Source organism: Mobula hypostoma, chromosome 2 (assembly GCF_963921235.1).
Source record: "Mobula hypostoma chromosome 2, sMobHyp1.1, whole genome shotgun sequence".
Lineage (NCBI taxonomy): Eukaryota > Metazoa > Chordata > Chondrichthyes > Myliobatiformes > Myliobatidae > Mobula > Mobula hypostoma.
The window spans coordinates 119,658,929-119,686,673 of NC_086098.1; the positions used below are offsets into that span (position 1 = coordinate 119,658,929).

General features: G+C 42.5%; 1 protein-coding gene across 1 annotated transcript in view; it reads left to right on the forward strand.

Annotated features, from left to right (window-relative positions):
- LOC134357440 (dynein axonemal heavy chain 8-like) overlaps positions 1 to 27,745 on the forward strand; it is a 1,088,497-nt gene that overhangs the window by 273,111 nt on the left and 787,641 nt on the right. The window contains exons 24-26 of the mRNA XM_063069028.1: positions 10,694 to 10,794; positions 18,918 to 18,999; positions 23,454 to 23,589. Coding sequence (XP_062925098.1) covers positions 10,694 to 10,794; positions 18,918 to 18,999; positions 23,454 to 23,589 — 319 coding nt within the window. The remainder of the gene's footprint in view (positions 1 to 10,693; positions 10,795 to 18,917; positions 19,000 to 23,453; positions 23,590 to 27,745) is intronic.

Here is a 27,745-nt window from a genome sequence, read left to right on the forward strand (position 1 = left end):
CTCGTAGAAATAAATGTTGGGACTATTTTCTAAAACGGGGAGAAAATCCAGGAATCCAAGATGCAAAGGGACTTGGGAGTCCTTGTGCAGAACACCCTGAAGGTTAACTTGCAGGTTGAGTCGGTCTAGAATACAAGAGCTAGGATGTGATGCTGAGGCTATACAAGGCACTGGTGAGGCCTCACCTTGAGTATCGTGAACAGTTTTGGGCCCCTCATCTTAGAAAAGATGTGCTGGCATTGGAGAAGGTCCAGAGGAGGTTCACAAGGAGGATTCCAGGAATGAAAGGATTATCATATGAGGAACGTTTGATGGCTCTGGGTCTGTACTCGTTGGAATTCAGAAGGATGGGGGGGTGGGGAAGAGGTGGAATCTCAATGAAACCTTTTGAATGTTGAAAGGCCTTGACAGTAGATGTGAAAAGGATGTTTCCCCATGGTGGGAGAGTCTAGGACAGGAGGGCACAGCCTCAGGATAGAGGGTCGCCATTTCAAAACAGATGCAGAGAAATTTCTTCAGCCAGAGGGTGGTGAATTTGTGGAATTTGTTGTCACATGCAGCTGTGGAGGCCAGGTTGTTAGGTGTATTTAAGACAGATTGATAGGTTCTTGATTGGACATGGCATCAAAGGTTACGGGGAGAAGGTCAGGAACTGGAGTTGAGGAGATAGACAAAAAGGATCAGCCATGATTGAATGCCGGAGCAGATTCGATGGTTTAGATGACCCAATTCTGCTCCCATCTCTTATAGTCTTATATAATATCTAATGTTACAGCCATTGGTACTTCTGCAAGCAATATGTTTTAAAACATTTTTGAAAAATCTATTGACCTTCAAAACCGACAGACTCTGAACTGCAGACCACCCAGGTAGGGAGTTTAGTTTCCATTTAAGAAAGTGCAGCCATTGGACTAGGTTGAAGGTAAAAATGAAACTCAGCTCCTGAGGTCTCCATTCCCTACTATTCTTCTGGCTAATATGCAATCTCTGGAAAATAAAATTGAAGACATTAGAACAGGATTACAGTACCAGAGGGATATCATGCTGTGTTCTTTGCTTCAGAGAGGCATGGCTCATCCCCACCAAACCCGACAATTCTTCAGCCTGAAATCTTCATTTTCCACCACATGGACCAGACAGCATTATCAGGTAAAGGCAGAGGTGGAGGCTTTGTTTCATGATGAATTGATCGTGGTGTACAGACATGGTGGTTTCGTCTCAGTCCTGCTACCCTGATTTGGAACATCTGGTGGTCAAGTGTCATCCATTCTATCTGCCATGTGAGTTTTCTGCTGTCATCCTGGTTGCAGTGTATATTCCATCCCTGGCCAATGTCAGGCTGGCCCTCGAGTCACTGAGCACTGTGATTAACTGTCATGAGACAGTGCTCTCTGGTGCCTTCTGATCATTGTGAGGACTTCAACCAGGCCAGCTTGAAGTCTCTAACCAACTACCACCAACCAGAGGAGCCAACACTTAAATGCTGTTATACCACCATCAAGAGCACTTACTGTGCCATCCAATCCATGCCCACAGGTTGGTAAATCCAATCACCTGGCTGTAATTCTACTCCCATATACAGGCAGAGACTGAGGACCACAGACTAGTGGAGACAACCATGAAATTATGATCAAGGGAGAAGGAGCACTTACAGGACTGCTTTGTATTGGTGGACTGGACCATATTCAGGCACTCATCTTCGGGTCTGAATTCATGTGTCATAGTTGTTACAGCTTAAGACCTGTATCAATGAATGTGTGCCTTCAAGAATATACCACACACACACAACCAAAAGCTGTGGATGAACCCGAAGATTTGCAATCTGCTGAGGGCTAGATGTGTGGAGTTCCAAGACCAGTGATCCAGAATTCTGCAAGAAGTCCATGTACAATGAATGGGGGAGGCGGGGTTATCTCAAAAGCAAAAAAGCAATTCCAAATGAAGTTAGAGGCAGAAGTGGATGCGTGCCAGCTAAGGCAGGGTTTGTGGACATTACTTCCTACAACAAGAAACCTAACATTGTAAGTGACTGTAATGCTTCACTTTCCAATTAACTGAACACCTTTTATGCATCACACATAAAAGTTGCTGGTGAACTCAGCAGGCCAGGCAGCATCTCTAGGAAGAGGTACAGTCGACGTTTTGGGCTGAGACCCTTCGTCAGCTGCTGCCTGGCCTGCTGTGTTCACCAGCAACTTTTGTGTGTGTTGCCTGAAATTCCAGCATCTGCAGATTTCCTTGTGTTTACCTTTTATGCATGCTTTGAAAGGGAGAATAAAACTAGTATGAATCTCTGCAGCATCTGAATACCCTGTTACATCTGTCTCAAAGGCTGACATCAGAACATCTTTCGAAAGGGTGAACCCAGGTGTCAGGCCTTGATGGTACACCTGATAGGGCACTGAAAACCTGTTGTATGCACAAGAACTAGAGCTGCTTCATCGACCATCACCCAGTAACATTCACGTCTACTGAGATTAAGTGCTTTGAAAGGTAGATTTTGGCTAGAATTAACTACTGTCCAAGCAAGGACTTGGACCAACTACCACAGTAAATCTGCAGCAGATGCAATCTCATTGGCTATCCACTCAGCCTTGGAATACCTGAGCAACATTAGCACCTATATCAGGCTGCTGATCATTATTGACTCCAGCTCAGCATTCAACACCATCATGTATCTCCCTCTGTAACTGGATCCTTGACCATGGTCAGTGTGGATCAGAATTAATATCTCTGGCTTACTGATGATTAACAGAGGCCCTTAAGGATGTGTTTTTATCTCAGTGGTCTAACCTCTTTATACTCATGACTGTATGGTGAGGCAGCTCAAATGTTATCTATAAATTCACTGACAGAACAACTGTTGCTGGCAGTATCTCAGATGGTGATAAGGTGGTGTACAAAAGCAAGATAGATTGGCTGGTTGAGTTGGGCCACAACAACACTTTCACTCATTGTCAGTAAGGCTAAAGGATTGATTGTGGATTTCAAGAGGCAGTCAGGAAAACACAGCAGTCTCACTGAGGGGTTCAGCTGAAGAAAATGTGAACAGCTTCAAATTCCTGAGTGTCAATATCTGAAGATCTACTGTATTCTGGGCCCAACATATTGATGCAATAATGAAGGCAAGCCAGTGGCTATACTTAATTAGGGGTTCAAAAGATTTGGTATGTCAGCAAAGACTTGCAAATTTCTAAAGTTGTACAGTGGGAGAGCATTCTCATAGGTTGAATCAACATTTTGTTGGAGGAACCAATGAACAGGATTGGAAAAAGCAGTAGAGGGTCATAAACTTAGCCCTGCTTCATCACGGGCAGTAGATTCCCCATCATTGAGGACATCAAGATGGTGGCATCTATCATTAAGGATTCTCACCATACGCTCTCTTCTCATTATTATCAGGGAGGAGGCACAGGAGCTTGATGACATACTCAAAGGTCTAGGAACAGCTTCTTTCTCTCCAACAAATTTCTGAAAGGATGTGCATTTGAGATGAGAAGATGAAAGTTAAATAGAATGTTGTGGAATAACTTTAAATTAAAAGCACAGATTGGTAGTTAGGTGCCTGGAACAGACTAAGAGTAGTGCTGGAAGCAGTTACAATAGTGGCATTTAAGAAAGAGACTGTTAGACACAAATATAGAAGAAATGGAGGGATATGGATCATGTGCAGGAAGTAGATATTTAATTTCAAATTTTAAAGTAAATTTATTATCAGAATACATATATGTCACCATGTACAACCCTGAGATTTGTTTTCTTGTGGGCATGCTCAATAATTCAATAACAGCATAAATGAAGATTACACCTAACAGGGCAGACAACCAGTGTGCAAAAGACAAACTGCAAATACAAAAGAAATAAAAATAATAAATAATAATAAGCTTTAAATATTGAGTGCATGAGAAGAGTCCTTCAGAGTAAGCCCATAGGTTGTGTTTAGTGATGGGGCAAGTGAAGTTGAATGAAGTTATCTTTCCTGGTTTAAGAACCTGATGGTTGAGGGGTAATAACTATTCCTAAACCTGGTGATGTAAGTCCTGAGACTCCTGTATCATCTTCCTAATGGCAGCAGGGAGAAGAAAGCATGACCTAAATTAGTGGAGTTCCCAATGATAGATGCTGCTTTCCTGCAACAACACTCCATGTAGATATGCTTAATGGTGGGGAGAGTTTTATCTGTGGTTGGCTGGGCTGTTTCCACTACATTTTGTAGGATTTTCCATTCAAGGACATTAATGTTTCCATACCAGGCTGTTATGCAGCCAGATAATATACTCTCCACCACACATCTATGGAATTTTGTTAAAATTCTGAATGACATTGTCAGGTTCCAGCAGGACTCAAGTACAGACCAATGAATACTACTCCACCAGGATTATTAGGGAGCACAAAGGCAGATGTCTTTCAAAAACAGAAGGCAGACACAAATCCAAAATGGCAGGCAGAAGTCTTACCAGAAAAGGCAGTCAGGCAAGGGCAGACAATCCAGAGCACACAGGCAAAAATTAGATCCAAGAACAGGCAAAATCATTTGGTAGAGGCCATAATGATAGGCTGGAACAACACAGATCAGAACTGGGATAAACTGGCAGAGAATGCTAGACAAGGCAGGGTTTAAATGGACAGGGTAATGAGTGAAAATTAGACACAGGTGGGTGCAAATGAGGAGACAAGCAGGTAATTGGAGGAAGTCCCAAAAAGGAAAAGGGCTGGGCCAGAACCCACACGGCCAGGTGAAAGAAAACAGAAGTTAAAGGCTGTCGTGATCCAGAGCTACCAGCAGAGGCCCTTCGACCCAGTGTTCAGGCCAGATCCTTAACAGACATGCCAGATCTTCACAAATTTCTAAGGAAGTAGAGGTGCTGTTGTGCTTTTTTAGTAATTGCACATATTTGCTGGGCCCAGGACAGGTCCCCTGAAATGATAACACTGAGGAATTTAAAATTGCTGATGCTCTCCATCAGTGTAAAGCGAGCAGTGCAGGGAACTAAGTATACAGCATGTGGAGAAGATGTTTTTTGCCAATCTGAACTGACTGGGATCTGCAGGTGAGGAAACTGAGGATCCAATTGCAAGGATGTATTGAAGCCAAAGTCTTGAAGCTTATTGATTTGTTTTGAGGGGATGATAGTATTGAATGCCAAGCTGTAGTCGATAAAGAGCATCCTGATATTTGCATTGTTGCTTGCCAGATGTTCAAGGTTGAGTGAAGAGTCAATGAGATGGCATCTGCTGTGGACCTGTCGTCCAGCAGGCAAATTGTAGCCGATCCAAGTCACTTCTCAGGCAGGAGATGATATGTTTCATCATCAACCTCTCAAAACACTTCATAACTGTGGGTAATAGATAACTAGATGATAGTTATTAACAGAGGTTACTATGTTCTTCTCAGGCACTGGTGTAATTGAAGCAGGCGTGTACCTCAAAGTGCTGAAACAAGAGGTTAAAGGTTTCGGTGATCTCTCCAGGCAGTTGATCAGCACAGTTGGCATAGTTCAGCATAGAAGTTGTGGCCTAGAGGGACTGTTCTTGTGTTGCACACTTCTATGTTTGATGTGCAGAATCCCACAACCAGTAGATTAATTTCCTGCAAGGCAGTCACATTCTGTCATAAATGGTGATGGACAATTAAACAATTCAGAAGAGGAGATAGCCTAGACTTATCCATCCTCAGTGTTTGCCAATTCAAAAGACAAGGCTAAACCATTGCTGGACACTTTTAACCAAATCTGATGTACCAGGCATATAATCTACCTTAACTTCCTCCTGAATCCCCACCTTCTCAATTCCATCTTTGCTCTTTTGATTCCTATCAAATGATAATAAGAAACATTTGTCAATTAATTTGTAGCAAGATGTGAAGAGGACAAAAAGTGTTTGCAAAAGGAATATAAATAAGCTAAATGAATGGGTAAAATTCATACTGTGGAGAAATGTATGATTATTCAGTTTGATCAGAAGAATACTAAAGCAGAATATTGTATAAATAGACACTTTGGAATATTGCCCTTGTGGACACATATCAGCATATCATGGAATCCAGCCTCCTCTCCTGGACACTGCTCATACATCTCATTGCTTTGGTAAAGCAGCAAACATAATCAAAAACCCCACCCACTTCTCTTTCCTCCCCCTCCCGTCAGTAAAAGATACAAAATCTGGAAGCACATACAACCAGGATCAAGGACAGCTTCTGTCCTGCTGTTACAAGACTATTGAGTGGTCCCCATTATGATTGGACGACTTCACAATTTCCTTTGTTTTGGCCTTGCAACTTTTGCTTGCACTGCACTTTCTCTGTAAATGTAACATTTTATTCTACATTCTCTTATTGTTTTCCCTAATTGAAGGTACTGTTGTAATGAAGTGGATTATACGAGCAGCATGCAAAACAAATTGTTCATTATACCTTGATATATATGACAATAATTTACCAATTTCAACATTTTACACCCCTCCCTTGTCTTGCAAACAAGACTTTGTTGGGAGGAAGTAAGACAACATTTTGGCCAAAGCCTACGGTGTGCTGAGAAGATCCAGAAATATTTAATGTGGAGCTAAGTGCTATGATAAAACTGCATTATAGATTAATAGAAAGATATAAAATCAAGCTGATAATGCATATAGGTTCAAGAACCGTTACTACTCCTCACCTTCAGCCTCTCGAAAATTACACTAATTTAAGGACTCTTTTATTTTGTTATTTCATACTCGTTATTTATTTCTATTTATTCATATGTGAATTTGCACAGTTTGTTTACAGTTTACAGTTCCTGATGTTTACACTTTACATTTCCTGTTTACAGTCACAGTTCTATCGATTTGCTAAGTATGCTCGCAGAAAAAAATCTTGGTTGTATGTGGTGACATGTATGTACTCTGATAATAAATTTTACTTTGAACTTTGAACTTTAGGAGTTATGAGACAGGAGGGGAGGGGTGGATCTTCTCACCATAACTCCTTGCCTGCTCTCCACCCTCTGGGCTCCCCTCCCCCTTCCACTTTCAAATCTCTTGCTGTCTCTTCTTTCAGTTAGTCCTGACGAAGGGTCCCGACCCAAAACGTCGACTGTACCTCTTCCTGTAGATGCTGCCCAGCCTGCTGCATTCACCAGCATTTTTTGTGTGTGTTGCTTAACAAACAGTAAAACAGGCTATTATAACCACGCTAAAGAATGGTGCCTGAGTAGAAGATAGATAGATGAATGAATAGATTGGTGATACAAAAGATAAATAGAGAGTGTTCATGAGTTCATGGACCATTCATAAATCTGATGGCGGAGGGAAGAAGCTGATCATTAAAAAGTTGAGTGCAGGTCATCAGGCTCCTGTACCTTTTCCTCGATGGTATTACTGAGCAAAGCATATCGCTATTGGTGGATGTCCTTAAGAAAGGATGCCACCTTATTGAGGCATCGCCTTTTGAAGATAATCCTTGATGGTGGTGAGGGCTGTGTCCGTGATGGAGCTGTCAGAGTCTACAATCCTCTTCAGTCTCTTTCAATCCTGCATATTGGAGCCTCCATACCAGGCAAAGGTGCAACTACTCGGAATGATCTCTTCATCAGACGTGTTGAAATTTGCTCGAGTCCTTGATTCAACATTCAAGATTGTTTATTGTCATTCTTCAGTACATAAGTATAAAGGACAGCGATATGATTGCTATTCTGTCCTTTATACTTATGTACTGAAGAATGACAATAAACAATCTTGAATCTTGAATCAAGGACATCCGGATTAGTTAGGAAAGTTTGTGTCCTTTATGGTTAGCCAGGTTCTGACTGAGTATTGGAGCAGTCTTGAGTGGCTGTTTGGTTGTTCCTATTTAAATGTTTTATGCTCTCATTTACTTACTTAAGAGAGAGAAGCTTGAATTAAAGCTAACAGTTGTGTATCACATCTGAATAATACTAGAAAATCTTTCAATAGAACAAAAACAACAGGAATTCCGCAGATGCTGGAAATTCAAGCAACACACATCAAAGTTGCTGGTGAATGCAGCAGGCCAGGCAGCATCTCTAGGAAGAGGTACAGTCGACGTTTCAGGCCGAGACCCTTCGTCCTGACGAAGGGTCTCGGCCTGAAACGTCGACTGTACCTCTTCCTAGAGATGCTGCCTGGCCTGCTGCGTTCACCAAATCTTTCAATAGTCTTTTTTTGATTGTAATCTGCTGGCACAGTGTTCAGTACTGCTGCATCACAATTACAATTATCAATAAAGTAAGGAAGAGGGAATAGGATTGATGCATTTACTCTGTGACAATTGGTGTAGGACAAATTGTCATCTTCTGTGTTTTAATAAGAAAGATGGCTGTCATTAAACACCCTTGTTTCATCATTCATTACTTCCTACATCCTTTTCTGCAGTTAGATAGAACACAGAATTGAAATTAATGGAATATGTTGAACAATGTCATTCTAAGATTGTAATAATCAGTGAAAATAAAACGAACTGCAATAACTCAAAATAAAAGCAAAAAAAGTAATAATACCAACAGGGTTGGCCACATTTGTGGGAAGAAAAACTAAGTTAACATTTCAAGTCGAGGCCCCTTTGTCAGAATGTTTCTCTCACAGATCCAGTTTGACCTTTTGTGTATTTCTACAATTTTCTTTATTTATTGTATCTTGGCAAGCATTTGGTCCATGATGACAGATGAGAAAGACGCATTTATCTCAACTGCCATTTTTATTGCGACAAACACAATAACAGACAGTGCGCAATAGCTCAGTGAGAACTAACTCAGTCACATACAGACAAGGCAGGTGATTATTACACACTTCAGTTATATTCAGGGTGGCACACCAACATATCAGTGAACAACTGTATAACTCGAGCTAAAATGTAACAATAAGTGAACTTGAACACCTCACCATAGTTCCACTGAACACGCATACCACCAATGCATTTTAAACAAGAATAATATGTAGTGCCGGCCAGTAGGACTGCTGGGACGAGCTGTCAAACATGCTCCTGGAGCACCGCACTACCCCCACCTGAGGGTTCAGCTGCCCCCAGCAACCCCAGGCCCATAACAAAGTCCAAAAATCCCAGTGATGGCGCCGCCGCTGCCTGGGCCGTGTCTGTAGCCCCCTCAGGGAAAGCACTGTTTGGTGAGGCAAGAGGCAGGGCACCCAGAGTGTCACTTCCTTCCCTCAGCCTCGCTGGGTCGGTGGTGACCGAGGGCTAATACAGTGCCAGCCGATCCTGGTGCAGCACAACCACCTTCTGCTGCTCTGGTGGCCGCACCTGGTATACCAAATCAGAGATGCGGTTGAGCACCTTACCTGACCACTTCCAGTGGCTTCCAAGCTTGGTGAATAGTCCCTTCTTCCAGGTGGGGCAGTAGACCCATACTCGGTCCCCCACAGTAAAGTCCTCTCCCTGACTGCGGACAACATAACCCTATTTATAGCGACTGCTAGTTGTGCTTTGGTTCTGCCGCGCCGCATTGTGAACAGCTTGCAGACACCCCCTGAGGTGCTGCAGGTACTCCAACGCAGCCTCCCCAGGAACCTCTGGCCCGGAAGGAGGCCCAAACACCAGATCCACCAGTGTGCGCAACTCCTGCCTGAACATGAGCACAGCTGACATACACCTGGTAATCTCCTGAACTGCTGTTGGGTATGCCCACAATACTAGGGGTATGTGTTGATCCCAATCACCCTGGTGCTGGCTGACGAGGATGGCAAGCTGCATAGCCAGGGTGAATTTAAAACTTTACACCAGCACGTCACTTTGCAGGTGAAGGAGGTGAATGTTTTGGTGATTCCAAGCTGCCTGCAAACCTCACTGAACACCTGCGCCTCAAAGTTACATCACGCACCTCCAGCATGATTCACTGAGAGTATAGGGCTTTAGTCTCTGAATCCAGAAAGGAGACCCCAGCCCATTTCAGCCGCTGCCCCATGCTCAGCCATCGCCTCACCCAGGCCAGCACGGGATCACTCTCCTGCTCTCTGCACAGCTGCTGGTGTTCAATGGTAGGGAAGTCTGCCTTGCCGTGGGCTCCAATCTGAGGCATTGCCTCTGTCGCTTGCCCCTGGCTCCGTTCCTCAAGGAGACAACAGTAAGGGACACTCAGTGGCCTCACAGGGACAGTGAGCGAGGGTGTCAGCATTGCGGTGGTGCTGTACCTCAAAATCGTAGTCCTGGAGAGCCTCCAGCCACTGTACCAGCTGCCCCCAGGACCGCAGAAACTCAACAGCCAGGTCCACAAAGCAGGAACTGTCGGCTGAAATGGTAGGGGCAGAAGCAATGGAGGGTCTGGACCACGGCCAAGTACTCCTGGCAGGTGACACCATAGTTCCGTTCAGGGAAGCTCAAGGTATGGCTGAAATATGCCACAACATGTTCTCCTTGGTCCTCCTCCTGTGATGGCACTGTACCTAGCCCCTGTTGCTGGCGCCTGTGTCAACAATGAAGGGACGTGCTGAATCTGGGTATGTCAGCCCTAGGTGAGCGCAGCTCAGAACTGGTCAAAGGTGACAGCGCATTTTAAAACCAGAGCAATAAGTAGTGTTGGTCACTATGAATGCTGGGGTGAGCTGTTGACCACGCTCCTGGAGCACCACAGCATTGATCAAAATTGATAAACATATATTTAGTCATATATAATACTATTAATCAAGAGATGGATTTTCATCTTTTAGGACTGTGTTTTTATTGACCTTGTTTTATGTGATCCAGGATGTGAAGGAGTTCTATGCATATTTTACCCATCATCTAGTCGATGCTTTAGTGAAATCTACATCTCTGACATTGGACACTCTGAAAAGAAGAATCCTCTTGTAAGTATTGCTTTTGCTGCACTTCTCTTTACAAATATTAATAAGTAACCTGAACAAAGGTTGAAAATCCGGAACAGAAACTGAAGGTATTCTGTTCTTTGTGTAAACTGTAAAACATCATGTTTAATCAGAAGAAAATTACGTCTATTCCCTGTGTTGCAAGGTGGTCAGACATTCTTGATCAAAGCTGATTTGAGCATTTTTAAAATTTTAGAACAATCTTCCACACATAATGCTAAGTAATAATTTTTTGGATGTGAAAACAATGAATTTGCAATCTGCCTTTTGGGGAAGTTACCATGAGTGACACAATTGCAAACAGATAGTGTATTTCTAACCCTCGTGGTATAACATAAGCCAAGGTAATGGTTTTAAATTGTTGTCACATTTTCAGTGTGGGAACATATTGCAACCAGTGCAGTTGTACTACATGCTGTTGAATGACAAAGGCAGTTCACAATAGAGTAAAACTACACTGTATTAAGAATAAGACTGTATAAAATCAGCTGAAGTTGATTGGGCTGTACTTGGAGTATGGTGCGAGGTTCTGGTTTCCACATTACAGAAAGGATTTGCAAGCTTTGGAAGGGGCACAGAAGAGGTTTACCTGGATACTGACAGGAGACAAGCAGATTCTGGAATCTGGAGCAGTACACAAAAAAGTTGGAGGAACTCAGCAGGTTAGGCAGCATCTTTTAAGAGAAATGGACAGTCAACATTTTACACCAAGGCCCTTCACCTAGACTGTCCAGTATGCTGCACTGATATGAGGTGAACTAGGTGAGGTTGGACAAACTTTGGGATGTTTTCTCTGGAGCACTGAAGGCTGAAAAGAGAGCTGATAGATGTTTATGATAGTATGAGAGGCACAGATAGCGTAGACAGAATCTTTTACCCAGGAGAGAAATTTCAAATACCAGAGGATATGCCTTAAAGATGAGAAGGTAAAAGATCAAGGAGATGTTGTGCATTAGCTATTTTGACACAAAGAGTGGTAGATAGGTGCCTGCAACAGACTGCTCAGTGTAGTGCTGGAAGCAGATACAATAGTGGTGTTTAATAGGCTGTTGGATACATGAATTATGCAGGAGTATTAAATAGTTCCCGTTACAATAAGATGGACTTGACTTAACACTTTCCCTTGTTTTGGCCTTGCAAATTATTGTCTGCTTGCTCTACATTTACTCTGTAAATGTAACACTTTATCCTAGATTATCTTATTGTTTTCCCTACTTGAATGTACTATTGTAATGAAATGGATTGTATGAATAGCATGCAAAACAAAATTGTTCAGTGTACCTTGGTTTATGTGACAATAATGTACCGATTTCAACATTTTACACCCCCTGCTTATCTTGTTAAATGCAAACAAGACTTTGTTGGGAGAAATTAAGCCAATATTTTAGCCAAAGCCTATAGTGTGCTGAGAAGATCCAGAAGTATTTAATGCGGAGCTAAGTGCTGTGATAAAACTACATTATAATGAATAGAAAAATACATGAAATCAAGACAGTAATGCAAATAGGAAATATTAATGTTTAATATATTTTCCATGACATAAATAGAATATTAAGGTTATTTTTCCAGTCATAGATTTCTAGTTCTGACCATGTGGATTTCTGCCAGTACAGGCTGAATGATGGTTTATTTTGATGCGCATCTGCAAATGAAGCAGATGTGGCATTGTTGCAGGATCAAGATACTTGTGAAAAAGATATTGTCTGGAGAGATCACTGCAGGATTGAAATCATGTTGAAAAGTAAAGTAACAGAGTGAAAGATTCATATGACATGCAGTAAAACAGGCCATTGTATCCGCACTAAAGAATGGGTGCCTGAGTAGTGGATAGATAGATGGATGAATAGATTGATGGTACAAAAGATAAATAGTGAGAGAGTGTTCATGAGTTCCTGGTCTATTCATAAATCTGATAGTGGTGAGGAAGAAGCTGATCATAAAAAGTTGAGTGTAGGTCATCAGGCTCCTGTTCCTCCTCCCCCATTGTATTAATAATCAGAAGTTATGTCCTTCCTGGTGAGAGTCCTTAATGAAGGACGCCATCTTATTGAAACATCGCCTCTTGAAGATAATCCTCAATGGTGGTGAGGGATGTGCCTGTGATGGAGCTGTCAGAATCTACAACCCTCTTCAGTCTCTTTCCATCCTGCATCTTGGAGCCTCCATACCAGGCAGTGATGCAACTACTCAGAATAATCTTTTCATCAGACATGTGTTGAAATTTGCTCGAGTCTTTGGTGACATACCAAATCTCTTCAAACTCCTAATGAAGTATAGTCACTTTTGTGCCTTTTCATGATTGTAAAAATGTGTTGGGCTCAGGATAAATCCTCTGAGAGGTTGATACAAAGTAACTTGAAGCTGCTTACAGTTTCAACCACTGAACCATCAATGAAGACTGGAGTGTATTCTCCCAACTTCCCCTTCCTAAAGTGCACAATCAATTCCTTGGTCTTACTGATGTTGAGGGCAAGGTTGTTGTGGTGACACCATTCAACCAGCTGATCTATCTCTCTCCTATATGCTTCTTCATTGACCTCTAAGGTTCTGCCAACGGTGGTGCCATGGGTGAATTTATAGATGGTGTTTGAGGTGTGCCAAGCCAAACAGTAGGGTCCTGAGTGTATGCAGAACAGAGCAGTAGGCTAAGCACCCATCCTTGAGATGTGCCTGTTTGATTATCAGTGAAGAGACAATGTTATTACTTATATGCATTGACTGTGGTCTCTTGTTGAGGTAGTCAAGGATTCCGTTAAAGAGCTGGTTCAAAGGTCCAGGTTTTAAGGTTGTCAATTAGAAGTGATAGGATGATATTGTTGAACATGAGTTTAAATGATGAATAGCAGTCTTACGAATGTATTGCTGTAGTCCTGGTGCTCCAAAGCCAAATGGAGAGCCAGTGAGATTGCATCTGAACTATACCTTTGTGATGGTAGGTAAATTGCACTGATGCACATTCTTGGTCAGGCAGGATTTAATTCTAGCCGTGGCTGACCCTTCAAATCACTTCATCACAGTAGATGTGAGGGCAACCAGGAGACAATCGTTGAGGCAAATCATATTGCATTTCTTGGACATCAGTGTGATCGTTACCCTTTTGAAGCAGGTGTAAAAATCCTGCTGCAGCATTAAGAAGTTGAAGATATCCTCGAATTCTCCAGCCAGTTAGTCAGCACTGGTTTTCGGTACCCTGTCAGGTACACTGTTGTGGCAGATGCCTTGCGAGGGTTCACCCTCTTGAAGGAACTCTGACATTAGCCTCTAAAATAGAGATCACAGGGTCACAAGATGCTAAAGGGATTTGCACAGGTGTTTTTTTTTCATTCAATGCATAAAATACATTGATTTTATTGAGGAACAAAGCATCACTTATGCTGTTACGTTTTGTCTTAGAGGAACTAATAACATGCAAACCCTGCTACAGTTGTTGTGCATCTGATTGTGTCTCTAACTTGACATAGAATTGCCTTTTCCCCTCTCATGATTGCATTCTGTAGGTTGTACTTGGACATCTTGTAGGGTTCTGAATGGCTGGTCCTGAATACCACAGATCGAGCCTTCAGCAGAATGTTGATCTTCTGGTTCATGCAGGGCTTTTAGTTTTGGTATGTTCATTATGTTCTTGAAGGCACATGCTTATCTACACGGTGTTAATGAAGTCAGTAACGATTATGGCATATTCATTTAGATCTGAAAATGAATCCCTGAATATAGTACAGTCTGCAGATCCAAGGCAGTTCTGTAAACGCTCCTCTGCTTTCCTTGATAATATTTTCACGATCCTCACCATTGGTGCAGTTGTCCTCAGCTTCTGCCTATATGCTGTGATAAGAAGTACAGCCAGCTGATCAAACTGGCCAAGTGTGGGCACTGGATGACAAGGTAAGCGTTCTTGACGGTGGTGTAACAGTGAACAAGTGCGTTGGCTCCTCTAATTTCAGAAATGAAATACTGGAAGAAATGATATAGTGGTGGTGTGTCAGAGACTTCCTCAAACTGGCCTGGTCGAAGTCCCCCACAATGATTGGGAAGGCATCAAGGTTCGCTGACTAGTGACTGTTGATCCGTAGATGCTGGAAGAAATTGGAGGTATTTATAGAACTGGAGGTTGTTTTCCCTAGCTGCGGCATCCAGTTTAAAGGAAATAATCTTGGCATATAGGGTGAGACATTTAGTATGGACTTGAGAAGAAATTTGTTTCATCAAAGGTAGGGGATGAACTTGTGGAAATATCTCACAAAAGGAGACGAAGTTGGTGAATATATTTAAGAAGGATATAGATCAACTTATACAGATAGAAAGTGTAGAGAAAGAGTAGGAGTTAAGATAGAGGATTATTCAAGATTCTATTGAATGGTAGAGCAGGCTGAAAGGGTTAAGGGGTCTGCTTCATTTTTCTTTGTTTATGTTTCTAAGGTTAAGAAGTGACTAAACTAGATATTTAAGAGCATCAGAAGTCTGGTAGGGAGAGTTTGTTCCACCTGGTGAGAAGGTCACTAACCACAGGCCATAAAGTTATAATTGTTTCATGGATAAATAGATAGATAGATAGATACTTTATTGATCTCAAAGAAATTATAGCATCACCATAACATTGCAAGTGCACAGATATACAAATGTAAATATATCAGAAGAGAAGTAAGAAAGAATAAAAAATAAGTTACCTCAAACAGTCTAACAGGAGGGGGGTTCATCATTTCCACGGCTATAGGTTGACTCATTATAGAGCCTAATGAGCACAATAGCCTAATGGCCAAGGGTAAAAATTACCTCATATAGTGCTCTTTGGAGCAGCACAGTTGCCTTAGTCTATTACTAAAAGTGCTTCTCTGTTCAGCCAAGGTGGCATGCAGAGGGTGAGAAACATTCTCCAGAATTGCCAGGATTTTCCATAGCATCCTTACTTCAGTGATGGGTAAGTTGATGGAGAAGATCCTGAGAGGCAGGATTTATGAACATTTGGAGAGGCGTAATATGATTAGGAATAGTCAGCATGGCTTTGTCAAAGGCAGGTCATGCCTTACGAACCTGATTGAATTTTTTGAGGACGTGACTAAACACATTGATGAAGGTAAAGCAGTAGATGTAGTGTACATGGATTTCAGCAAGGCATTTGACAAGGTACACCATGCAAGGCTTATTGAGAAAGTAAGGAGGCATGGGATCTGAGGGGACATTGCTTTGTGGATCCAGAACTGGCTTGCACATAGAAGGCGAAGAGTGGTTGTAGATGGGTCATATTCTGCATGGAGGTTGGTGACAAGTAGTGTGCCTCAGAGATCTGTTCTGAGACCCCTACTCTTAGTGATTTTTATAAGTGACCTGGATGAGGAAGTGGACGGATCGGGTAGATGACACAAAGGTTGTGGGTGTTGTGGAGAGTGTGGAGGGCTCTCAGAGGTTACAGCGGTACATCGATAGGATGCAGAATTGGGCTGAGAAGTGGCAGCTGGAGTTCAACCCAGCTAAGTATGAGGTGGTTCATTTTGGTAGATCAAATATGATGGCAGAAAATAGTATTAATGGTAAGACTCCTGGCAGTGTGGAGGATCAGAGAGATCTTGGGGTCAAAGTCCATAGGACACACAAAGCTGCTGCGCAGGTTGATTCTGTGGTTAAGAAAGCATACAGTGCATTGGCCTTCATCAATCGTGGGATTGAGTGTAGGAGCCGAGAGGTAATGTTGCAGCTATATAGGACCCTGGTCAGACCCCACTTGGAGTACTGTGCTCAGTTCTGGTCGCCTCACTACAGGAAGGATATGGAAAGCATAGAAAGGGTGCTGAGGAGATTTACAAGGATGTTGCCTGGATTGGGGAGCATGCCTTACGAGAATAGGTTGAGTGAACTTGGCCTTTTTCCCTTGGAGCGACAGAGGAAGAGAGGTGACCTGATAGAGGTGTATAAGATGATGGGAGGCATTGATTTTGTGGATAGTCAGAGGCTTTTTCCCAAGGCTGAGATGGCTAGCATGGAGGGCAGAGTTTTAAGGGGCTTGGAAGTAGGTACAAAGGAGCTATCAGGGGTAAATTTTTTATGCAGAGTGGTGTGTGCATGGAATGGGCTGCCAGCGATGGTGGTGGACATGGATATGATAGAGTCTTTTAAGAGGGCCCTGGACAGGTACATGGAGCTTAGAAAAATAGAGGGCTGTGGGTAAGCCTAAGTAATTTCTAAGGTAAGTACATGTTCCGCACAGCTTTGTGGGCCGAAGGGCCTGTATTGTGCTGTAGGTTTTCTACGTTTCTATCCTTTGTTCTACCACAGCCTCCAGTGTGTCCAGTTTGTCACCTATAACAGAGCCATTGTTCTAAGCAGTTTATTGAGCCTTTTTTGTATCATTTGTGTTGATGCCATTGCCTCAGCGCACCACTGCATAGAAGATTGTACTGGTGACAATGACTGGTAGAACATGTGAAGGAGAGGCCTGCATACTCCAGAGGACCTCAGTCTCATCAGGAGGTAGAGGCGATTCCGGCCCTTCTTGAACACAGCCTCTGTGTTGGTACTCCACTCAAATCTGTCATCTAGTGCACCACCAGGTACTTGAAGGTCCTCAACACAACCACGTCCTCACCATCAATAGTAACAGGGAGCAATGCCGGCTTAGTCTTCCTAAAGTCCACCACCATCTCCTTTGATGTTGAGCTGCAGATAATTCAGCTTGCACCATTGGAGAAAGTCCCTCCACCAGGGTCCTCCCATCCTCCCTTTATACACCCAATTATTGCTGAGTCTTCAGAGAATTTCTGCAGATGATGTAACACAGTGTTCTATCTAAAGTCCGAGGTCTACAGGGTATACAGGAAGAGAGACAATACCATCCTCTGTGGGGCTCCAGTGCTACTTATAGCCATGTCTGACACATAGTTCTGAAGCCACACAAACTGTGATCTACCAGGCAGATAGTCCATTATCCAGGATACAATGGAAGTGCCAATCTGCATTGAACAGAGATTTTCTCTTAGCGATGAAGGCTGTATGGCATGATCCTCAATGTGCTGCACTGCTTATCCAAATGGAAGTAGGCTCTGTTCAGCAGGTAGATGACAACATCATTGACTCCAGTGTGCTCATGGTAGGCAGACTGCAGGGGATCGAGGCTGATCTGACCAGGGGTCAGAGGGGAGCCAGTACCAGCCTCTCTAGGGACTTCATGATGTCTGCATTGAGGGTCAGGGCAAAAAATCTAGAGAGGTGATGACAGGAAATATTTTTGGCTACAAACTTGTTCCTGAAATAACATTGTAATTTTGTTCCCCAAGTAATGGTGATCTGAGATACAGTACTTAAGGTTGAACAATTTTCTTGAATATAGGAAAGACAAAACACAATGGTTAATTCAAACAAAAAGCAACATACAATGCTTTTGCAATACAAGGACTAACTTGTTTCCTTCTGAATTGTATGATTCTATGAATATTCTAAAATTCATTTTAAGTGTATAAAGATGAAACTTATTGGCTAGAATATGCCTAATAACAATCAAAATTTTATGTTAGGTTTGAAAGTGGTTAACTACAAATAGCTGACAAAAATGTAAGATAAGAAATTACATATCAGTTTATACTGCACTACGAGAAAGGTAAAATCAATAATAATTAACAAAAGGGCAATAATCTTATGTTTATAAAAGCAGATATTGAAATACTCAAATACAAAGCTCAAGTCCAAGACAAGTTCGTATTTTTATAGTTTTCCCAAAAATGCATCATTTGCTCTCTCTTTGTACTCACTGTCTTCCCTCTCCACTCTCAATCCTGATGCAGTGTTTCAACCCAGAATGTCAACAATCCCTCTTCCCCACTGATTTTATTTGACTGAGTTCCTCTAGTTTCTTGTCACTCAAAGACATTGGTTAAAGTTTTTCTTTAAAATCTTATTTCATTGCTGTTTTGTTATTTATGATCTGCTTCCTCAAAAGTAGCAATGGTATTATTGAAAATCCAACTGTATGCATTTTCTTAGTGGAAGTGTAATTTTTGGAAAATGATTTTGAGAAAACATCACATTAATAAAAATATTGTTGCTTGTCACATTCCTTTATTCCTTTTCATTGTTTAATTTATGTGTATGTGTTTTATTTGATTCAGTGCATCAAACAGAAGAGAATATGGCTTCACAAATAACATTGATGATTTTCCTCCCTTTCTGAAGTCTGAAGTGCATTTGGCAATTCCAAATGTGGTATGTTAATGCTGCAATATATTTTGACATTTTGAAGATTTTAGAGTACAATCATAGTTAAATTTATTTTTATCAGTTTAGATATCTGTATATTATTAACCTGTGAAGAGGTTAGAATCATTAAGTTACCTTCCTCAAAGAGGCACTCTAATGTAGAACACAAAATTCAGATCAGCACAGGAGAGGATAGCATTAGTTTATGGGAATTTACTATAGCAATGATTAGGGATAATTTCATAGTGATTTGGGGTACATATCAAATTTAAACTTCTCTATTTAGTGCCTTACTAATGTACATGTAGACAACATCCACTGCCCTATCCACATCAATCACCTTTGTCACCTCCTCAAAAATTCAATCAAGTTTGTAAAACATGATCTACCCCACACAAAGCCATTCTAACTCCTTAATCAGGTTATGTCTTTCTAAATATACTTAAATCCTATCCCCAAGAATCCTTTCCAATATCTTCCCTACCACTGATGTGTACCTTTCAAACCTGTAATTTCCTGGATTAGCACTATTTCCCTTCTTGAACAAAGGAAACTCCAGTCCTTCAGGACCTTGCCTGTTGCTAGTGAGGAGACAAAGATATTCAACAAGGCCCAAGCAATCTCCTCTCTTGCCTCTTTCAATAACCTGGGGTATATCTCATCAGGCCTGAGGACCTTTCCACATTAACAGATCCAGATCCACCCCCTTATTGATCTTAATGTGCCCTCACACATTAGCATGCCCTTCACTGCTCTCATCATCCTCCTTCTCCTTGGTCCTGCCGAAGGGTTCCGGCCTGATACGTCAACTGTACTCTTTACTATAGATTCTGCCTGGCCTGCTGAGTTCCTCCAGCATATTGTGTGTGTTGCTCTGATTTCCAGCACCTGCAGATTTTCTCTTGTTAATGACGCGAAGTACACTTTCTGTACCTCATCCATATCCTCTGACTCCAAGCATAAATTTCCTCCATCCTGGACTGGTCCTACGCTCTCCCTAGTTACAAGGCATGGAAATGGGCCTGTTCTATTTGACTTTGTACCTTTTTATCTTTTAAGGTTGTTAATGTATCTGCCTCTACTACATCCTCTGACAGCTTATTCCACAGCAGCATTGAGCTAGCAACTCGGCCTCATAAAAAGCAGACAAAAATGCTAAAGAAACGGCAAGGTTGCTGCCCGATGCGCCAGATGGCGTGGAAAGGAACAGAAACAATAACTCACTGGTGAAGTTGCATTTCGAGTATTGTGTTCAGTTTCAGTCAGCCTATTATAAAAAAGATGTGGTTAAACTGGAAGAATACAGAGGAGATTTATGAGAATGTTACCAGTACTAGAAGACCTGAATAATAAGGAGAGGTTGCTACAGCCATTACTGCTCTGCTGTCATCCCTGCTAGTGTCCCCTTCCAATCAATTTTTGTTAGCTCCTCTCTCCTAATGGTTTCTTTACCTTAAGCTTTCGAATCAATTTTGTTTCATTGCAGAATAGCTGATCACCTAGTGAGCTCAACCATGAGCTGCTCTAAAAAGTCATTTTGTAAACATTCTACAAGTTCCTCCTCTCGGGATCCAGCACCAACCTGATTTTCATAATCTACCTACATATTCAAATCCCTTATGACTATGGTAAAACTGCCCTTTTGATATGCGCATTCCACAAGGGGTGATTGATAAGTTTGTGGCCTAGGGTAGAAGGAGGTAAGTTATACAGCTCTCATTACATGCACATATGCACATGCAGTTCAACTGTGAGTGATTATGCAGAAGGTTTGAAGTTAAGAGCTCATCAGTTAATAACTCATCAGGGGTGATTGATAAGTTCGTGGCCTAAGGTAGAAGGAAATGAGTTATTAACTTCAAACTTTCTGCATAATCACTCAAAGAATTGACCCGCATGTGTATGTAACGAAAGCTGTATAACTCATCTCCTTCTACCTTAGGCCACAAACTTATCAATCACCCACGCTGTGGACGCTTTCTGGAGGTCCAAGATCCATATGCTCCACGACCTCTGGACTAAGTGTGTAAATGTAGGAGGGGACTATGTTGAAAAATAAATGTGCTAGCCTTTCTAAAATTGACTTCTTCTACCTTCGGGCACAAACTTATCAATCACCCCTCGTACCTCCCATTGTAATTTGTAGCCTACATCTTTACTACTATTCTGAGGTCTGTATATAACTCTCATCAGGGTCTTTTACCCTTCCAATTTTTTAGCTCCACCCACAATGATTCTATACCTTCCAATTTTATGCCAGCTCATTCTAAGGATTTGATTTCAATTTTACCAACAGAGGCTCACCACCCCCTCTGTCCCTTTACCTTGCAACTCAGGTCGTTGATTGCAATTTTGCCCTATCATCAACCTGTCCTTGCTAGGAGTCTCACACTGCCTTTGTTTGTAAACCAACTGCCCCATCCTCAGCCCTATCACTCCAGTTCCCATCCCCCTGCCAAATTAGTTTAAACCCTCCCAAACATTTCTAGCATACCTGCCTGTAATGATATTGGTCCCCCTCAGGTTCAGGTGTAATCCATTCCTTTTATACAAGTTGTGCCTTCCCCAGAAGAGGTCCCAATGACCCAAAAGTCTGAACCCTGCCCCCTGCACCAGTTCCTCAGCCACGCATTCATCTGCCAAATCATCCTATTCTTGCCCTCCCTGGCATGTGGCATGGAGATTACTACACTGGAGATCCTGCTTTTCAGCTTTCTGTAGGACCCAGCTGGTGGCGTAGTGGCATCAGCACTGGACTTCGGGACAGAAGGTCCCGAGTTTGAATCCAGCCGGCTCCCCTGTACGCTTTCCATCCGTGCTGGATTACGAGCTGGTGATCTCTTTGGAAACTCACCCAGCAGAAGGCAATGGCAAACCACTGCTGTAGCTTGCCTCGTACATGGTTCCGCACTATGTCAGAGAGGCGTGGAGGGAAATCATCCGCTAACCAGAGAAACTCCGTATGCGACGTACCTTTCCTTTTTTTTTTACTTAACTCCCTAAATTTTCTCTTCAGCATTTCTTCACCTTTCCTACCTACATCATTGGTGTCAATATGTACCAAGACTTCTGGCTGCTTACCCTGCCTCTTTAGAAAGCTGTGGGCCGGATCCAAAGCGTCCCTGACCCTGGCACCTGGGAGGCAACATACCATCTGCAGACTCTCATCTCTATTCCTCTAACTATTAAATCTTCTATCACTATTGCACTCCCCTTCACCTCTCTTTTGTTCTGGGCCGCAGCACCAGACTCTGTGCCAGAAACCTAGTCGCTGTGGCTTCCCCCCCCCCAACCCCCCAGTAGGTCATTGCTCTCAACTGTATCTAAAAAGCTATACATTATTGAGAGGAACGGCCATATGGGTGTTCTGTACTGGCTGCACATTTCCCTTTCTTATCCTGACAGTCATTTAGTTACTTGCCTCCTGCAACCTAGGGGTGACTACCTCTTATGTATCAGTTCCTCAGTCTCCCATATGAGCCGAAGGTGATCAAGCTGCAGCTCCATTTCCTTAAAACATTTTGCAAGGAGCTGCAGCTCAGCGCACCTGGTGCAGATATGTTTATATGGGAGGCTGTAGGTCCGCCAGAATTCTCATATCTCACACAAAGAACACAACACAGTCCCTAGAGTCTTTCTCACTGCACTAACTGTGCCTAATAGATGAAGAATGAAGAATAAAGGAGGAGAAGACTATCTACCTTCAAACCTTTCAGCTTGCCAAGCACCTTCACCTTAGCAATAGTGACAACTCTTACTTCTGCCTCCTGACACTCTTGAATTCTGGCATACTGTTGGTATCTTCCACAGTAAAGAATAACATAAAATGCTTTTTTTTTGGCCGCTATTTCTTTGTCCCACCATTACTGCCTTTCCAGTGTCACTTTCCATCAGTCTGATATCCATTCTTGCTTATCTTTTACTCTTTATCTATCTGAAAAAATTCTTTTGGCATCCTCTTTAATATTTTCGGCAAGCTTACCTTCAGATTTATTCTTTTTTCTCCTTATTGCTTTTTTAGTTGTTTTCTCTTGTATTTTAAAAGCTTCCCAATCCTCTAGCTTCCCACTAATTGTTGCTCTAGTATATGCTTTCTCTTTTGCTTGTAAGCTGTCTTTGACTTCCATTGTCTGCCACAGTTGCATCATCCTAACTTTAGAATGCTACTTCTTTGGGATGTATTTATCCTGCGTCTTCCAAATTGCTTGCAGAAACTCAGCCATTGCTCATCTGCTGTTACTTAACCTCTCTATAGTTCCCTTTACTCCACTGTAATACTGATGCATCTAATTTTAGCTTCTCCTATTCAAACTGCAATGTGGATGGTTGCCCACAACTAAATGGCTCACCACATCATACGTCATGCTGTATGACTCTATATTAAAATCTGTTTTCACTGAAATTTTGTCACTTTACAATAAGCTATGACTATTTTTAAAATATTTACTTTTGTAACGTAGATTATGGTACCAAATTTGGATGAAATTCAGCATGCCATCATCCGAATTGTCCAAATGGTTTTGGAAGTTAGCCGTCGAGTAGTACAGTGGAGGCAGTCAAAAAACCAAGATAATTATGAATTACTGAGTGGAACAGGTAAATCATGCTTGCAAACTAGTTGTTCTAAGTTGTCATAATGTTTTCTATTCAAGGGAGTAAACCTTTAACAACATGTTTAAAAACAAGAAAAATAGAGAGTAGTCATTTTTTTTGGATCCCAATATTAAAAGGTGTATCATGTTATGCTGATTAGTAAACAAAATGACATTTCATACCTTAATGTTTTTTTCCAGATTTGTAAACCACATAAATAATTTGCAAATGATAAGTCAGAATTAATGATAATAATAGAAACATAGAAAACATACAGCACAATACAGGCCCTTCGGCCCACAAAGCTGTGCCGAACATGTCCTTACCTTAGAAATTATCTAGGGTTACCCATAGCTCTCTATTTTTCAAAGCTCCATGTACCCCCATGCAGAATATGACCAGTCTACAACCACACTTTGCCTTCTATGGGCAAGCAAGTTCTGGATCCACAGAGCAATGTCTGCTCGGATCCCATGCCTCCTTATTTTCTCAATAAGCCTTTGCTTGGCGTACCTTGTCAAATGCCTTGCAAATATCCATATACACTACATCTACTGCTTGACTTTCAGCAATGTGTTTAGTCACATCCTCAAAAAATACCATTAGGCTTGTAAAGCATGATTTGCCTTTGAAAAAGCCATGGTGATTATTCCTAATCATATTATGTTTCTCCAAATGTTCATAAATCCTGCCCCTCAGGATCTTCTCCATCAACTTACCAACCACTGAAGTAAGACTCACTGGTCTATAATATCCTGGGCTATCTCTTCGTCCTTTCTTGAATAAGGGAACAACATCTGCAACCCTCCAGTCATCCGGAACCTCTCCCATCCCCATTGATGATACAAAGATCATTGCCAGAGGCTCAGCAATCTCTTCCTTCACCTCCCACAGCAGCCTGGGGTACATTGCATCGGGTACCAGTGACTTGATACTTTCCAAAAGCTCCAGCAAATCCTTTTCCATAATATCTACATGCTCAAGCTTTTCAGTCTGCTGTAAGTCATCGCCAAGATCCTTTTCCGTAGTGAATACTGAAGCAAGGTTTTCATTAAGTACCTCTGCTATCTCCAACGGTTCCATTTACACTTTTCCACTGTCACACTTGATTGGTCCTATTCTTTCACATCTTATCCTCTTGCTCTTCACATACTTGTGTAATGCCTTGGGGTTTTCCCTAATCCTGCCTGCAAAGGCCTTCTCATGGTTCCTTCTGGCTCTCCTAATTTCATTCTTAAGCTCCTTCCTGCTAGCCGTATAATTTTCTAGATCTCTATCATTACCTAGTTTTTTGAACCTTTCGTAAGCACTTCTTTTTTTTCTTGACTAGATTTACAACAGCCTTTGTACGCCGCGGTTCCTGTACCTTACCATCCTTTCCCTGTCTCATTGGAACTTCCCTATGCAGAACTCCACGCAAATATCCCCGGAACATTTGCCACATTTCTTCCATATGTTTCCCTGAGAACATTTGTTTCCAATTTATGCTTCTAAGTTCCTGCCTGATAGCCTCATATTTTCCCTTACCCCAATTAAATGCTTTCCTGACTTGTCTGTTCCTATCCCTCTCCAATGCTATGGTAAAGGAAATTGTGATCTGTATCTCCAAAATGCTCTCACACTGAGAGATCTGACACCTGACCAGGTTTGTTTCCCAATACCAGATCAAGTACAGCCTCTCCCCTTGTAGGCTTATTTACATACTGTGTCAAGAAGCCTTCCTGAACATACCTAACAAACTCTACCCCACCTAAACCCCCTCGCTGTAGGGAGATGCCAATCGATATTTGGGAAATTAAAATATCCCACCACCCTGTTATTATACCTTTCCAGTATCTGTCTCCCTATCTACTCCTCGATGTCCCTGTTATTATTGGGTGTCTATAAAAACAGGAAGGTTATTGACCCCTTCCTGTTCCTAACTTCCACCCACAGAGACTCCGTAGACAATTCCTCCATGACCTCCTCCTTTTCTGCAGCCATGACACTATCTCTGATCAATGGTGCTACGCCCCCACCTCTTTTGCCTCCTTCCCTGTCCTTTCTGAAACATCCAAAGCCTGGCACTCAAAATAACCATTCCTGCCCCTGAGCCATCCAAGTCTCTGTAATGGCCACAACATCATAGCTCCAAGTACTGATCCATGCTCAAAGCTCATCCGCTTTGTTCATAATACTCCTTGCATTAAAATAGACACATCTCAAACCGTCAGTCTGAACGCATCCTTTCTCTATCACTTGCCTATTCTCCCTCTCACACTGTCTCCAAGCTTTCTCTATCTGTGAGCCAACCGCCTCTTCCCCTGTCTCTTCAGTTCAGTTCCCACCCCCCAGCAATTCTAGTTTAAACTCTCCCCAATAGCCTTTGCAAACCTCCCCGCCAGGATATTGGTTACACCTGCCCCAAAGGAGGTCCCAATGATCTGGAAATCTGAATCTCTGCCCTCTGCTCCAATCTCTTAGCCACGCACTTATCCTCCACCTTATTCTATTCCTGTACTCACTGTCGCGTGGCACAGGCAGTAATCCCGAGATTACTACCTTAGAGGTCCTGCTTCTCAACTTCCTTCCTAACTCCCTGTAGTCTGTTTTCAGGACCTCCTCCCTTTTCTTGCCTATGTCATTGATACCAATACATGCCATGACCTCTGGCTGTTCTCCTTCCCACTTCAGGATATGGTGGACGCGATCAGAAACATCCCGGACCCTGGCACCTGGGAGGCAAGCTACCATCCGTGCTTCTTGCAACACACATCAAAGTTGCTGGTGAACGCAGCAGGCCAGGCAGCATCTCTAGGAAGAGGTACAGTCCACGTTTCAGGCCGAGACCCTTCGTCAGGACTGCGCTTCCTAGACTTCCTCTTCCTAGAGATGCTGCCTGACCTGCTGCGTTCACTAGCAACTTTGATGTGTGTTGCTTGAATTTCCAGCATCTGCAGAATTCCTGTTGTATCCGTGCTTCTTCCTATGTCCACAGAATCGCCTGTCTGACCCCCTAATTATAGAGTTGCCTATCACTGCTGCAATCCTCTTCCTTTCCCTACCCTTCTGAGCCAAAGGGCCAGATTCTGTGCCAGAGGTTTGGCCACTGTTGCTTCCCCCAGGTAGGCTGTTTCCCCCCCCCCCCCCAACAATACTCAAACAGCAGTACTTATTGCTAAGGGGGACAGCCACAGGGGTACTCTCTAGGATCTGACTCTTGCCCTTCCCTCTCCTGACTGTTACCCACTTATCTATCTTATGAGACCCTGGTGTGACTACTTGCCTATAGCTCCTATCTATCACCTCCTCACTCTCCATGACCAGATGAAGGTCATCAAGCTGCATCTCTAGTTCCCTAACATGGTCCCTAAGGAGCTGCAGCTGGATGCACCTGGCGCAAATGTGGCCGTCTGAGAGGCTGGGAGTCTCCGGTACTTCCCACACCTGACACTGAGCACAGAACACTGGCTTCACAAACATACTTCCTGTCTGTATTCTACACAGGCAACCTACCTTGCCTTGACCTGTTACTGCCGAAGCCATTATTTCCTACTCTGTCTCCCTCTACCCATGTGCCCGCTCTATAAAGCTGTCTCCTTTTAAACTCTTCTCGCTGTTCTACCTGGCTGACGTACACGAGCTAGCGCAGTCGTGCCCCGATCAAACTGCTAAAGAAATAACTGTCTCCTTTTACACTCTTCTCGCTATTCTAACTGGCTGACGTCCACGCGCTTGCGTAGTCATGCCCTGATCAAACCGCTGATTAATGTCTCATTGATAATGTTGGTAGTTTTCTTTGTATTCAAGTACAGTAATATGAATAACTTTACATTGTATTGCTTAACTTTATTATTTCAAAAATACTATCAGTTGAGCCTTTTAGCCCCAATTACATTATTCTGTGAAGAATGTGAGTTTATTATTTTGTTTTCACTAATGAAATAAAAGATCTCAGAGAGATCTTGGGGTCTATGTCCATAGGACACTCTAAGCTACTGCGCAGATTGACAATGTTGTTAAGAAGGCATATGGTGTGTTGGCATTCGTCAACCATGGGAATGAGTTCAGGAGCCGTGAGGTAATGTTACAGCTATATAGACCTTGGTCAGACCCCACTTGGAGTATTGTGATCAGATCTGGTCACGTCACTACAGGAAGGATGTGGATACTATCAAAA